Source organism: Ammospiza caudacuta, chromosome 7 (genome assembly GCF_027887145.1).
Source record: "Ammospiza caudacuta isolate bAmmCau1 chromosome 7, bAmmCau1.pri, whole genome shotgun sequence".
Classification (NCBI taxonomy): Eukaryota; Metazoa; Chordata; class Aves; order Passeriformes; family Passerellidae; genus Ammospiza; species Ammospiza caudacuta.
The window spans coordinates 31,716,170-31,731,222 of record NC_080599.1 but is presented as its reverse complement, the minus strand read 5'-3'; the positions used below and the strand labels follow the sequence as shown (position 1 = coordinate 31,731,222).

At 39.2% G+C, this 15,053-nt stretch overlaps 1 protein-coding gene across 1 annotated transcript in view; it reads right to left on the bottom strand.

Moving 5' to 3' along the window:
* Positions 1-15,053, bottom strand: part of ABCA4 (ATP binding cassette subfamily A member 4) — a 60,059-nt gene that overhangs the window by 5,206 nt on the left and 39,800 nt on the right. Inside the window, exons 24-41 of the mRNA XM_058808008.1 lie at positions 14,173-14,263; positions 13,378-13,583; positions 12,885-12,933; positions 12,131-12,372; positions 11,588-11,712; positions 10,857-10,955; positions 9,665-9,854; positions 8,826-8,920; positions 7,892-7,924; positions 6,638-6,743; positions 6,472-6,546; positions 5,828-5,997; positions 4,721-4,898; positions 3,216-3,331; positions 2,410-2,557; positions 1,967-2,090; positions 1,123-1,252; positions 99-219 (exon numbers count right to left, since the gene is read on the bottom strand). Coding sequence (XP_058663991.1) covers positions 99-219; positions 1,123-1,252; positions 1,967-2,090; positions 2,410-2,557; positions 3,216-3,331; positions 4,721-4,898; positions 5,828-5,997; positions 6,472-6,546; positions 6,638-6,743; positions 7,892-7,924; positions 8,826-8,920; positions 9,665-9,854; positions 10,857-10,955; positions 11,588-11,712; positions 12,131-12,372; positions 12,885-12,933; positions 13,378-13,583; positions 14,173-14,263 — 2,298 coding nt within the window. The remainder of the gene's footprint in view (positions 1-98; positions 220-1,122; positions 1,253-1,966; positions 2,091-2,409; positions 2,558-3,215; positions 3,332-4,720; positions 4,899-5,827; positions 5,998-6,471; positions 6,547-6,637; positions 6,744-7,891; positions 7,925-8,825; positions 8,921-9,664; positions 9,855-10,856; positions 10,956-11,587; positions 11,713-12,130; positions 12,373-12,884; positions 12,934-13,377; positions 13,584-14,172; positions 14,264-15,053) is intronic.

The following is a 15,053-nucleotide window of genomic DNA, read 5'->3' as shown; positions in this document are numbered from 1 at the left end:
CATCAGAATTTTTAGTTTAGTTTAATGCTATTGGGATGAGGCAACTTTAGAACTGAGACATGAGTAAATTTTTTTTTTCACTCTTCTCAAAATATTACCTTGGTCAGTTCTTGTAATTGTAAGATATCTGTTTTGTTTCCTCCATTCATAATTCTTTTTCTTTCTTCTGCAACATCTTCATCTTCATTAATAATAGGTGATATGGTAGTCTCAGCAAACCTAGAAAAACCCAAGATACTGGGTTGTCCTGGGTTCAGTTAGAATAACAGTGTAAAACAATGGCTAATCTGCTGCCAAAAATGTGACTGGTGGAATCAGTGGAGCTTAAACTTCACAATTGGCTGGAGTAGTCCTGCTATTGGGAGAAGCCCTGACCTTTAAAGTTAATCTCTAGATACTAAAAAGGAGGAAATGGCTTGCTCAAAAGAACATGCCTTGTCAGTCACTGATATGAGAATAACCTGCCCCTTAGCCACAGCTTTCACTATTTGGCTACTCTAGTAGCAAGTGATGGTCCTTAGAAATAGAAGTTTTGAGTAGATCTCTCAACAAGGCAGTATTTTTATAACTGCACCAATTAGTACTCTTGTTGGCAATCTTGAACAGAAGTGAATGACCCACTCACAGTTGGTAGGTAGCTCTTTTCATCAAGGGAGAGGCACATTTGTAAAGCAGAGACGGGAAGTTCACAACAGTGTCCAGGATACAGCTGTCCTGTGCCACAGACTAGAATTGCTGTCTTGGGATGCCAGGCTAGTAGCTCATAGTACTAGCTAGTACCTCGCCTGACTGAGAATACTACAAACTTTCCAGGTAATTTTATAATCTCACTACTACAGTGTTGTCTTCAATTAAAAAAAATTACATTAAAATCTTAATTCAATAAAACTAATTTCTTTAATAAAATATTCTTAAATCCTCTTAAGATAATGCAGATTTGTAAATGCTTTCTTGGATCAGGATATCAATAAATTAAGGTAAGATTGGGTAAGTAAATAGAGAACAAAAAAATCCACAAATTTAGAGAAAAATTAAGAACAAAAAGAAGAAAGAAGGAACATAGAGAATAACAAAGATAGTAATCTTTTTAATAAGGAACATTAATAGAACTTCTAGACATACCATCTTGTGGAGAACAAACGGTGATGCATAAAGAGATTCAGAAAGAAGAACACAACTCCTTGAAGAGCCATGGCAACCAGGTTCTTTCCAACAAAGTCCCACTGAAAGGGATCAGAAATATGCTCCTCACCTTTGGAGGAAGAGCACCAAAAGGGAATGTGAAATACTGCTGAAAAACCCCACTACTCCTCAGAACAAAAAGCATAATCATAGTGAATTACTGTACTTTATTTGCTCATGATCAAGCAATAGTTTTAATTTTCCAGTCTTATAAAAAGTCTTAACAAAATGCCTTCCAAGCTCAGCTGCTGCATAGGAGTAAAAATAATCTCTCTGAATACACACTAATTTGGATATTACACAAAACTTGCATGGATTATGTGAAAAGACACACATTTGCTGAATTAAAACAGATGAGTTCTGTCATAGGACCATTCTTTTAATAACTTGTCTGATATCAAAGACAAACATATCCCAAGAGAATGCATTTGAAGAACAACAGTCACTTTAAACATTAGCTGAGGTATTCAAATGAAATGAAAAAAACCCCACATCCTCCTGAGGTAATTTAGGGTCTTCCAATCAAAGGATAAAAAGACACCAGAGTCTGACACTGAAAAAATGGCTTCATTTCCAATGCAGACTACTGGTTGGGCCACAGAGTTCTGGCAGCACTACCAGAAGCTGTGATTCCTTCAGAGAAGGTGAACTTTCATACTTCTCATCCATCTGATGAAGGAAAAGGTGAAAAATCTCCTCTTTTCTGAGTTAATCCTTCCAAACATCTCATCCAAGGTCAAGACATGTGACATTGCCATATCTTTTTCTTATTGGCTTTACTTACCAAACCTTGCATATACTTCAGTCACAGCTTGGTTCATGGCCAAGTCGATGAGTCCACGGCCCAAACAAAAATGTGGGAGGACAAGCAGTACATTTTTCAATGTTTTATTAAACTTCAGCAAGGACTGTAAGAAAGAGAAACACCATAAGCTGTTTAAACCAGACCTGTTTAAAAAAACATAGCAATATAATTGAAAAGTTCTTTGTCGTGCCAGAGAAACTGGATGTTCTGTTTTCTTAAGAGAGAAAACAGACTATTTAAAATAATAAATTCAACTAATATCTCTAATATTTGCCTGTGATGGTATTTGGTGACTGATTTCTCCCAGTCCTTAACTCATGAAGCCTTCATTATATTTCTCTCCCCTGTCCAGGAGTAGAGAGGAGCGAGACAGAGGCTTTGGAGGTGCCTGGCATCCAGCAAAATTACAAAACATTACTTACTGGATTATTTTCAAATAATTCCAGGATAAATGTAATGACACTGCTGTTGATTCCCACAAAGAGATTAATGCAAGACAATGCAACATAAGCAGTGCTGGGGATACTGAAGAAAGAAGAAGCAGGGTACATCATGGGAATTACTGCCCATCTGCCATGCAAGAAACAGAAAAAAATTATGATAAATCCTCAGTATTCTCATGTCAGTTGGCCTAAAGAAAACACAAAGTTAAGCTTTCTTCCCATCTCAAGTATAACAAAATGGTGTAACCAACTCCCAACCCACCACAGTATTTTCTCCCTGGTTACTACATAAAATTTTTTTCTGCTTAGTCATTTTTTGCTATTAAAATGCAGGGCGTAAGACATTGCTGAAACTGAGAAAGCTTAATGCTAGCAAGGTTGCTATCACCCCAGGTATCTTTGCACATTTAAGTGAATTGTACACCAAGAAGAAACAAAGAAATGTTGAATGCTGAAAGACTGTGAATGCAGCAAATGAACAACCACTAAATTCCTACACAAAGTACAAGGAAGAAATCAGCAAACTGAACAAATATATTTTCCTGTACAGGTCACATCTGATGCTTAAAAATGCAAGGCAGGCAGTGACAAAAGAATCTCTTTTGCAGCATGTAGCCAGACAGAGTATGTAAATATCCCATAGAAGAATCTAGTTTTAACCTGTCTTGGATCCACCCAGTTCTATTCTTCAAAGCTGGGTTCCACTAAGTCCTGAGCTCAGCAACATGAAATAATTTCCATGTGAAATACAGGGCCCACCTGCAGCAATAACCTTGGGCACTCACCCATAGAGGAGCAGCAAGGCAACGAGCACAGGGAGATTGGTTGGGGAGGCGTATGCTTTCTTCTTGAATCCAGCAAATATAGCCACAACCATCCCAGCACTCAGTGAATAATTCACCTGCCACAGCACAGGGGGAAGAATGTGTGAGTCCTGAGAAGGGCTGCAAACATATCCAGATCCTACACATCATTCCAAAAGGAGCTTATATTGAGGAACATCAGAATTTGAGTTAGACTAGTCACGCTGAATTTTTTGGATCAACAGGTCCCTGGAAATGAGGGGCCTTAGTACTAAACATATTCCTAAGACATCTTTTATCAGACTGATCATCAAAAATATAACATATATTGTTGTTTCATAGATTATGATTTGTGAATTCATTATTTCATAGTCTGGCTGCCAGGCTTCCCCAAAAAAGTGGCCATGCAAGGGAAGTAGAGTTTCTAGTGATGCAAACAAAGGCTGTGTAAGGATGGCAGAGCTAGTCACTTGAGCCACATTCCTGAGAAGAGGCCAAAGTGAGTATGCTTGCCCACTGCTCCCTTACTCTGTTCAGTACTAGCAGCACTACTCTGCTGCAATGCATGGAATTCCCCATGCAGCATGGAAGGCAGCATTTCTCTGAACTGCTAACATCACTTCATGCCTTTGCATCATGCTGTCAAGGGCAATAGCCAAGCAGAATTCCTGTCAAGGAAGCGGCTGTGAACAGCAGGGAACAAGAACTCTGGGACCTGCTTCTTTCCCTCATTTACTAAAATAATGCTTTGTTTTATCTTCTCCTGGGAGAACACCTTCCAAATCCTGAAGAGTTCTGGGCTTTTCAATTATTGATTTTCTTCTAAAGTTTTTCAATTCCATGTTCATGCCTTTCTTACTGCATAATTCCTTGGCCACTTTCTTGCTTGCAAAGGCATGGCCAGAGAACCAGCCCTTGTTATGCCAAAGAATTTTCTTTTATGAAAAAGTGGCTGGAGGGAAGCTGAGCCCTGTCTAAGCAAGTCTTCACCTGTGGTATAAGTCTTTTTGGAATCACACTGACTATGATACAGTGACCTAAATGAAAATGTCATTTTAGACACACTAGAGTATTTCATCAGGCCTCTAGATACTGTTCCAGCAGGCTGTCAATCTTTCCCACTTAGGTTTCTTGAACATCTTAAAATATGTTTTGGGTCTTCTAGAGGACAGGAGCAACCAGGCAATGAGGCTTTTCCCTGCTGTAGTAAGTTGTACTTCATTATATATATTCAATTGTAACGGCTAGAAATCTTAGGAGTATAAAAAATACTGCTTCATTAGGTGACTGAATTGTGCACCTGAATTAATTTCTACATCTGTAATTGGTTCAGAGGCCAGATCCTTAGCATGGTCTCTGAGAAACACTTCAGAGAAATGAATGCTTTGCAATGCTTAGAATCACCTTCACTTGATTCACTGATTTGCCCTCAGCTCATGCACACCCAGGGTAAGCAGGGGCTGTCAGTCAGACCTGCAGTTACTTACTATGTCCCACATGAAGTTAGTTAGCCAGTAGGTAACAGGGCTCACACCACTGACAAACTGGAGATGTTTGGCTTTTGTTACACGTTCTTGGATCAGGTATAAAACAAAACTGGCTGGTATAAAGGACATGGCAAAAATCACACAAATGGCAACAACAGCATCCACTGAAGTGGTCAGTCTACAACAGAGCACAAGAAGGTAGTGTGAGCAAGGGAATGGATGCAATGCAACACTATATTAGCATTTGGGGACTCTGGAGGGTGCTCTAAGATCTAGAAGTAGCAAGGCTGTTTTTTAAGTAGAAGACTTCTCCAGTTTCAAAATGTGCTAGTGTATTTTTCCAACATGTTTTGAGGACTGTAGCTAACAAATATGGCACCACTCCCTGATCTTTTGCTTGCTTTATATTTTTCAGTTTGATAGCCTTTCCTGTGCGGGACATCCCAAACTAGACATTTAGGCACAATAGCCAAAGTGCTCTGGAAGCAGAGAAAAGAGAAACTTAAAAAGGCAAGTTGGAGACAGTGAGATGAAGCACAGTTTTTGCCTTTGTGCTATAATGCAAAGTTTTTGGTTTCGTTGAATTAGGAACTTAATAGGAGAGTGGAAAATCTTGTCTTTTAAGGGATGTCTTTTTCAAGGAATTATGACTTTCAGATTTGGGAATGCACCAACCCTACTACATGCCATTGAAAAATCCACCTGCATGCTGTCCTGGGCACCAAGAGAGTGGGCTGTTAACTACTTGACCTAGTCAATTATGGACAAGTTCTCATTCCATTTTTTAATATATGTTTTATTTCAGAAGTAAATGTATTGGATTTGGAGCATGAACAAAAATTTCAGAATCTTCATGCTTAGGAATCAATAGAAACATGCAATAATGTATATCCAATGGTCATAGCTCCTGTGTGGGATGGGAATGAAATCTCATGTGAATGTAACGAGACATGAATAGATTCTTGCTTAGAATAAAACTTCAGGGAAGGGCCTGCCCATTCTGTCAATTGAACTTTCTCCTCAGTGTGTGAGCATGCTGGAAGTTGCAAGTTGCCAGGAGAGGGGTGGTAAAAGCCAGAAGCAGAGCACAAGCACAAGCAAACTTACACAGTGACTTCAGAGAGTTGCTCCTTGGTGAGGTTCAGAGGATGGTTTATAGCAGTGATCCCATGTTCCTCAGGGTCTTGGCCAGTCCTCAGGTTAGCTCTGAGGATTGCATTATTGGCTACATTGAGGAAACTAACCATAGCATGCCAGCCTTTATTGTTAAACCACACCTAAAGGAGCCAGAAATCACAGATTAATTTGTCAGTTACTGTCTTCACTGAACTACAGGAGAAAATTTGGCTGCCTTTTATCTGCTTTGGTGAGCATTGTTAGCAGGGGTGAATCCAGCATCAGGAATACATAGTTCCCAGGCACAGTCCTGCAGGAGGAGCTCACATACTATGCTTTTAAAAGCATTGGACAACTACTGTCAGGGGATTTTACAGAAGCACATTTAAAGATTTAGTGTACCACTCAAAGTATTTAGGACAGCAAACAGTACTAAGAACATGATTTTAAAGAATCTCACATATGAAATATTATAAATAAGAATTACCTACATTATGGGATATAGTATTAATACAATTTCTAAAGTATAGCATTTCAACTCTTCTTGCATCTGGGAATACCACCAGCAATATTCTCATAATTTGAAGTCTATGTCAAGAAAGACTGTGAGGTAGCAGACTAATGCCAGCAAATACCTTAATATTATCTTCTGTTTCCATGTATTTAAGGAAATTAGGCATTTCTTTAGCAGCAGCCAGTGAAGCTGGTCCCTAAAACAAAACGAAAAAGCTAAATGCTGCAGTAACCATGCTTTAATAAGGGGACAAAACGCAACCAAACAAAATTAAAAGTCTTGCTTACTCCTGTCACATTCATCATTCGGCCAAGACCGCTTAAAAAATTGACAATTTGATCTCCAGAAACATGAAGGACTGGAAGCCTTCCTCCTATAGAGATTCCTCCATATCTAGTAAAGAGAAACATATCATCAATAATTCATACTACACACCCATAACTGTATGTTAATGGAAAAACAAAACACTTAAAAAAGACCCCCACTTAATGCAAGTTTAATTTCTATACATCAAATATTTAATATATAACAATTTCTACTCTTTTTTTAACAATTTGTACTAGGTCTTTTTAGGGCCTACAAATAATAGAAGCTCTGTAAGTTTCTGAGAGGCTGATGCCAGGATCCTAAGAAAATTATTTAGAGAGAATATTTGGAGAAAACAAAACAGTGATTTCTACAAAACAAAATCTTTATATCAAGGTAATTGCTATATAATGGTTTAGACAGCATGGAGGACTAAGGACAGCACAGACCTCAGCTGAAATTTCAGATGCTCTGAGAGGAGCAGATATTCACCAATGTCAGTACCAACCAGTACATAATTATAGATACTACTGTACAAGAGGAACTGAAGTCTAATCCCATATAAAGCAATGCTTGCACATGAAGCAGAAATTCTGTGAAGAAAGGCAGTCATCCAGCTGCTATCTTTGAAGGGAAATCCTACCACTGGTGAAAAATGAAATAAGTATGTGCTTCAGGCTAACCAGTTTCTTTCATAGCTTAGTAACTGCAGAGTAGATACCACACACCGGGGTTAGCTGCTGTCTCTGCCTAAAGAAGAGAACTAGTGGAATCTGGTTTCTAACTTCTGCTCATGTACAGAGCAGGCAGTTGTGGTTGTTACTTCTGTATTTGATAGGCTGGTGGCTAGGTTTCATCCCACTCAGGTCCCTTCTTTGGAGGGTATATATTTTTCTGTGGCACTAAAAAAGCTGTGTCACAGCAGTAGCACAGTATACTGTATTATTGTATCGAACCCTTTCACCACACGGTGCCCATTGGTTTGACTCCTGTAGGTAATAAAGCTCCATTGTGAGCCTCTTGCCTTCATCTCCTGCAGGGAGTTCAAACTAATACAATCTCTTGTCTTTATAAGACCCTTCCTGATCCCCAGCCTATTTCCCACTGAAGCCATGTCTTTGTTTTACAATTTCTGCCACAATTCCCCTTGTCCATTTACAGAAACATTGTGAGGCTCCCTGGTTAAATACATTGTTCCTTTATTTACTATCTTAATCTGTGAATTGTTACCTTACCTCTGCTCATTGACCCAGTATTTACTCTTCAAGCTGAAATAGACAAAGATAATCCCTCTCAATGCACAGAACCAAAGTCAATGATATGTTAAGCTTAAATAAAACTTAGAGTTGAATTCCTATACTTTGCAGACCTCCAGTCTGCTGGTTATTACTTTGAGTTGTGGTGTTGGCAGGACTTTTGGTATTCCTTGCAGTGTGTTTTTGGCTATTTGTTTTCTGACATGATTCATCTTCAACTCATACAGAGATAAGAAAGATTCCTGAAGTGACACATACTGGGCTATTCTAATCCATAATTAATTGATTTTAAAAGATGTATCTAAAGCAATTATGACACATGCTGAGGGGAATTAGTCAAAGGCAGTCAGCACATAGCTAATATAAGGGGAATTTCAGGAACTCTGCTGGGAACTGAAAAAGTAGCAAGGCCTGAATCAGAGATAACAGGCCATGGGCACTGCACAGCTAATTGCCACACAGGCCAGCTGAGGAGCTATCAGTAGAATGGATGTATCCCTGTAACACTGTCCTTTGGCTGCTCTTTAGCACTTCTGGGAAGCAAGTGATAATTAACTCAGGCAGTCACACTAGTGTGGCTACAGTTCTTCAGGGAGACAAGGTAATATCTCTGCAAGGCAGCTCACCAGAGCTCTGCAGAGGCACCATTTTTGTCACCATTAACACAGCGTTCCATCAGCACTGACACTTAGCTCTGCCTATAAAGGAGAACCTGATTATACAAATAGTTATAATTGAAAATATTTAAATCCCCTAAAAACAGCCTCTTCTAGTCCTCTATCAGAAATGTGGACATGGTGCTCAAACCTACATAATACTGTGACAAATCAGGTGTTATGTCATTATTAAATAAGAATTTCATCACCAGGTACAAAATACGAAATACGAAAAAGAAATAGAGATTTATTCCTACCTTCCTTTTATCAAAGTGGGATATGTTTTCACCAGAAAATCTGAAATATTTCTGTGGGTCATATCTTGAAGAATTTCTGTGCTGCGTTGCACTCTCTGGCAAGAAAAAAAAACCTAATCAATCACAAAGAAGTTCAGAGTGTCTTAAGCTCTTAAGTGTTTGTCAGGAAGTCGTTTTGGTTCAGAGAAAATGCTCAGGTTCATAGTATCACTGACAGAGAGTAGGTCAATCACTCGAGGGTCATTTGTAGCCTAAACATCCTTACTTTACTAAGACCTTAGAAGAAATCAAAAAGTTTGTGATGCATGCAACACAAAACAGTTGCATGTCACTCTGAAACAGGTCTTTGCAATGAAGGTCGGGGCTGCTCAAGGCTTTTTCTTCAATCTGAAAGTAGGAAATTTCAAATCAACTCAGGCTCCGGTCAAAAAAACCCAAGCAATTGTGACATTTTTTTCATTCTTTTCTTTCCTCTTTCTCCCTCCTGCCCTTCCCTCCTTTGAAGAAAGGCAACCTTCTAAATAGAACTGTTCTCTGGGGCAAAAGAAAATATTTTTTTTAAATTATGGGACAAATCATTCAATTTTTTTATGATTCTCTTCTACATTAAAAGTTTGCAGTTTGGATGAAAAATAGTAATCAACATTAATTTAAATGGGCAAGCTTTTCCTATACCTCTGAAACTGAATTCCAAATTCCAGCAAGTCTTGTTCTCTTGAAAAAGAATATACTCGACTCCTTCCATGTATATTAGTATGGCAAGGTACTTAGACACTGATCCCTTTTCTAGCAGTTGCCATGAAACTTTTCTACAAAGATTTATGGCACAAGGACACAACCTGTGGTGGTGGGAGGCCTCCTGCACCTGCAGGGCATTCTGGCAGCATAGTGAGTTTCTTGTGAGTGCTGCACTTGCAGGAAGGTGACGGATTTTCAGGGCTCCACTCTTGGCTCAGCAGGAGGCTGCTTAGGTTAGGATGGACAGCAGGTGTGCTCCAGGCAGTTGGCATGTTATTGCACGGGTAGCTCCTGTGGACAGGTACAGAGCTTCTAGCTGTGCAGAGATAACAGTCCACAAGAACTCACAAATCTACAAAATCACAATGCCCATAACAGATATTCCCCCTCAGCTCTCATCCTGTGAGTTTTGAATAAGAACAATATTTTAAAGTATTTGGTCCACATGAATAAATATAATCTCCTCCCACATCTCTGCCAAGTTTACTGCCTTCAGCTTGCAGATAGGACAGCGAAGAAACAAAGGGATTGTGTTTGATCCCTTAGTACTGGAAATCTGCAGTGAACATTATCTTTGTGAAGAAACTATCATTTTCTTTTCCCATGCACTATCTTTTCTTTTTTTAGAGTTTCCTCTTTGTTTCTGCTATACCGGGTAGAGGAGAGGAACAGGAGAAGAGAGGACAACCAGGAGGATCAAATTGCTGGATATCATGGCTGGAGAACGGGAACAAATATCAAAGCATAGCAAGCCAGTGACAAATGGCTCCAAAACAGGACTCACAGAGTAAGCAGGTAGGACAACAAAAGGTGGAGCCCTGCTAATGTTGCCCTCGCTTCAGAATGAGAACAGTTTCAAATCATAGACACTGTCCTATTGCCACTTCACAATCTGAGTGATTGCTAAAGCTGTTGCTTCCAAACACACCAATGGGAACTGGAAGAACCTGAAGGGACTCATACATGGAAAGGGCCAGGGAAGCTGTAAAGATCTGGGCCTGAGGTTACTGACATACTGACATAAATTTAAGTTTGCTTAACTCTCAATACCAAGCTGCATGAGCTGGTTTCTAGTCAGTCACATTGAGCACTGTGAATAATTCTTAATCCAGTGGCAGTGTTATCTTGCTTCTTGTTTGTTACTTTTGACCCAATATTAGATACAGCCAACAACACATCTGAAGCACTGGCTCTTGTGAAGAGTCAAGCAAGTACATTCTTGCTTCACTACTCAAGTTCCACTAGAAGTATCCTGCTAGGATCTCATTCAAGAGAAAATAGCTAGCAACTTACAAAAGAGGCTGATTCTTCATACAGCGAATCCCAAATCCTGGTTTATTCAAGAAAGCATGAGTAAGGGAGACCATCTGCTCATTGCCAGGACGTTCATTGCTAAGGGAATAAGATAGGACTTTATAAAATATTTTTTCAAACTATTGTACTGTAATACACATAGCAACTAGAGGAGGACAACCATATGGCAGTACCAACTGCCCCCCTTCAAATGCTGATCATTCAATTGTTTTATTTATTTATGTAAAAACCCGGAATGTTCTGAGATGGTTGAAAGGCTTTGGTTCTTTTCTCCTAATACTAAAGCTGACTTCTGACAAAGTCCAATTGCAGCATTCTTCAAAAAAGGCTTGAATCCTCACTGCTATTCTCTCAGTGCTGTCATAGTCAGGCAGCAGAAGATGAAAAACATATTCTGCATTTTCATTTACCTGGATCTCCTGTTAGATTGGATATGTAACTATAAGTGTTGAGGTCCTGAAATGAGGTGGGAAGAGGAGAATACTGAAGTTAAAAAGACATTTGAAAGACTATTTGTTAGATGTACTAGCAGTTGTATTCTCCAGCTGCACCAATTTCAAGCTATTTTAAATCTGTTGATTCCAGTGAAGTGAATCTTTTCTTACATCACACAGAATAAGAAAAAAGCAGTGAGACGGGGCCCCATGATGTTAAACTCTAGGGAGACATAGGTGTATGTGTGACAGATGTACTTTAGGTGTTCCTCTTACCTGAAGAAAGTAAACTGTTGTCCATAGATCCAAGGGTGTAATGTTAAGGCAGGATATTCTCCAAATGGAGGAATAATGACTGTAAGTACTAGAGACAGCAACACAAAACTAGCAGGGAGAACAACCTGTAGGGAACAGAAAAAATTCACATTAGGTTGTTGCATAAACACTGTAGAGTGACATTGTACACACCCCATAATACGTGTAAACAAAGGAAGGAAAGCAGGAGCACTCAGATCCATTCTGGTTTAACTCCCGAACATCAACAATTAATTTCCAGCCCTTTTGATTAAAATTCTGGTTGTCATAGAACTGCATTACATTAAAATAAAACACTGGGCTAATAGTAATAGAATCATGAACTTGGTGCAGTTGGTAGACTCCAAGCAGAAAGAAATAAAAGAGGCAAAAGAGTTGGAATCATAACTGCACTGTTACCCATTTGCAGCACCTCTATTGCTTTCCATAGGGCCATCATTGCTGGAAAGACAGTGTTGAGAATGTTGTGGGAAAGAACCTGGAACAGCACAAGTCAGTCAATACCTGTGCTAGGAAGTCCTTGAGGCTGCGGGAGGCGTGGTGGAAGCGTTTGATGAGCAGTGCTTTGATCTGCTGCTGTACAAGCTGAAAGCCTTTATACTGTTGGGACCCCTTGCCTTCATTTTGATCTCCTGGTTTGCCTACTGGCATTCGAGAGGAGTCACTGGTTTTCGGGGCTGCTTGTTCAGCTGCTTTGTTCTCAGTAGGAGTTTTGGCAAGAGCAGAACCATTTTCTTGAGCATCTCCTACGTTATGATGAGAAGCATCAGAGAAGACACTTTATCTTCCATACATAGAGTAGCACAGTCATTTTAATGAGGTCCATATTTTACCAACCATATATATCCTATCTCCAGATTGCTTTAATTACGACTGTTGCACCGTGGTAGTGACATCATATAGGTTAATTCTCCTCTTAGCAGGATGAACAGTTTAATCACCTATGTAGTTTATGGACTAATTGTAAGCAAATTACTTTTTATACAACTGCTAAAACCATTGACATGTGGGTGCTTGACACTCTACTTTTATTTGCATAGTTAAGAATCTCATCCAATCTAAATAGAAGTCTTTCTGCTGACTTAATCTTTATTTTTCAGCTATCATGCCAGGCCCTAAAACCAGATATTTGCTGACAAAATTTATTTTGTCAAGAACACATAAAAGACTGAAAGTTCTGAAACTCCTCTTCATAAAGTGTTCAGAATAAAAAGCAGTCCCAAGAACAGTTAATCAAATATGGATTTTGGATCTCTACCTGTTTTTTGCATTTCAGGGTCAGCTTCTGCTGTCACTTTTAGGAAAACCTGCCACAGAGAAATGCATTTTCTGGTTAGGAAAAGAATAGCTACAATAACCTGACTTTCAGAACACAATACAACATACTTCAATATAAAAGAAGAAAATTTGGATATATTTTCAGTACTTCATATTATTATCAATAATCAGCTCTCTTAAGAAATATCTCAGAAAATAAATGAACAAAAATACAAAAAAAAAAAAAAAAAAAAAAAAGGATGCATTTCAGGCTAATGAGTCTGGCTCCACGAGGCTACAATGAATTAAGGGTTGGATCCTTTCTCCTTTCTCTAGGCCCTTCTCAAAGATTTTATGAATGTGCCACAGCTTATAGGACTTGATTTTGAAGGAAATTTTAGGAATTAGGAATTAACTGTTTAAGAACAGGAATAGTCTCAGCAAACATTTTGGGTGCTAATGGTGAGGTCAGCAGGTATTTTAATGTCTGTTACCTCTTCAAGTGGTGTGTCTGAAACTCCAAAACTGCTGAGCCCCAGGTCATCCAAAGTTTCTTCCAGTTCTCTGAAGAGACTGGCATAAGATCGTTGTTTAAAATTTTTATTGGGCAAAAGATAAATGAGCTCCTGACCAATGCTTTCAATTAATTTTGCTTCTGGGATATGATGGTGGATTACTTCTGCTAGCTCATTCAGATCTCCTGTGAAAAGTCAAAAGAGTGTTCATAGAATGAATATTTAACCATATTGAGCATGATTTCAAAAGCTGGTGTTTGCACTAAAAGAGTACTGCTCTATTACATAACTCACAGATACCTCAGTTAATTCTGCACTAGACTGGGCTATGTTGTTAATTATGCTTTGGAACTTCATAGCAGGAAACTATATCAGGTTTGTTAATAAAGCACAACCAAATCTTCAGGAATATCTACTTAAATTATTATCTTATGCAGAAAAGCCAAAATTACTTTTTCTTCTGAGAAAGTCTATTTCCTTGCTGTAGATATGCTTCAGTTTTTTTTAAAAATTACACAAAACTCAACACTATACTTGTAAAGCAAACAAACTTCCATTTCATCATCTGTACTTGACACCACATATACACAAAAAAGGGTTAATGGCAAGCAAAACCACAAAGAACCCTTATTAAATTCATGTTACAATAGAATACAAATGTTAGACACAAGGACCAAAGAAGTGGGCCCTTGCAGCATTGATCTTTAAGACAAGATTGCAGCATAACAGGAGACATAGCTATGTGCTGGAATGCTGAATCATCCTGCTTCTTACCATCCAGTTCCAGCTCTGGACCTCCTTCTTCACCCCTGTGCACACAGCTGGAACAGGAGCAGGAGCACTGAGATCCACAGCTACAAAATGACTAGCATGGACAAGCAAGAGAGCAAAACATTAAAGTCCTTCAGACACACTCAAAACAGGATGTAAAGGCTGTCAATATTTGAACAGCTTGAGCCAATGAAAAATATGTCATATCCAGAGCAGCTTGAATGCACTATACTGAAAATCATCTGAATACTGGATTGACCAATGCAGGAAACATAAATCCATCTGCACAAATCAGCTCTAAACTGCCTACAGGATACCTGGGGAATGCAATCGGCAGGGGCCATGAGTGTTCAGATTGTGTTGCCACTAGGACTGGAAGCACTATGTCAACAGAAAGCACCCAGAACCCTAGTTTTCAAGCTGTGAGAGGCTGGTTTAGCTATGGACAAATGTAGACTTTTCTGGTGTCTGAGCCATTACCAGACTATCTGATATTTAAAATCAGTGTACTGCAAAAGTAAGAGTCAGAAAGACCTGTATACGGACAAAAGCAACCCGAGAGCTGGAGTTGTTCAGCCTGGAGAAGAGAAGGCTCCAGAGAGACCTAAAGAGGGCTACAAATGAACTGGATAGAGACTTACAAGCATGTAGCGATAGGACAAGGGGGAAAAGCTTTAAACTGAAACAGGGTAGATTTAGATTAGGTATTAGGAGGAAATTCTGTACTGTGAGGGCACTGGAACAGGTTGCTCAGAGATGATGTGGATGCCCCACCCTGGAAGTGTTCAAGGCCAGGCTGGATGGGGTTTGAGCAACCTGGTCTAGTGGAAAGTGTCTCTGCCCACAGCATGGGTGTTGGAACTAGATGATCCTTAAAGTCCCTT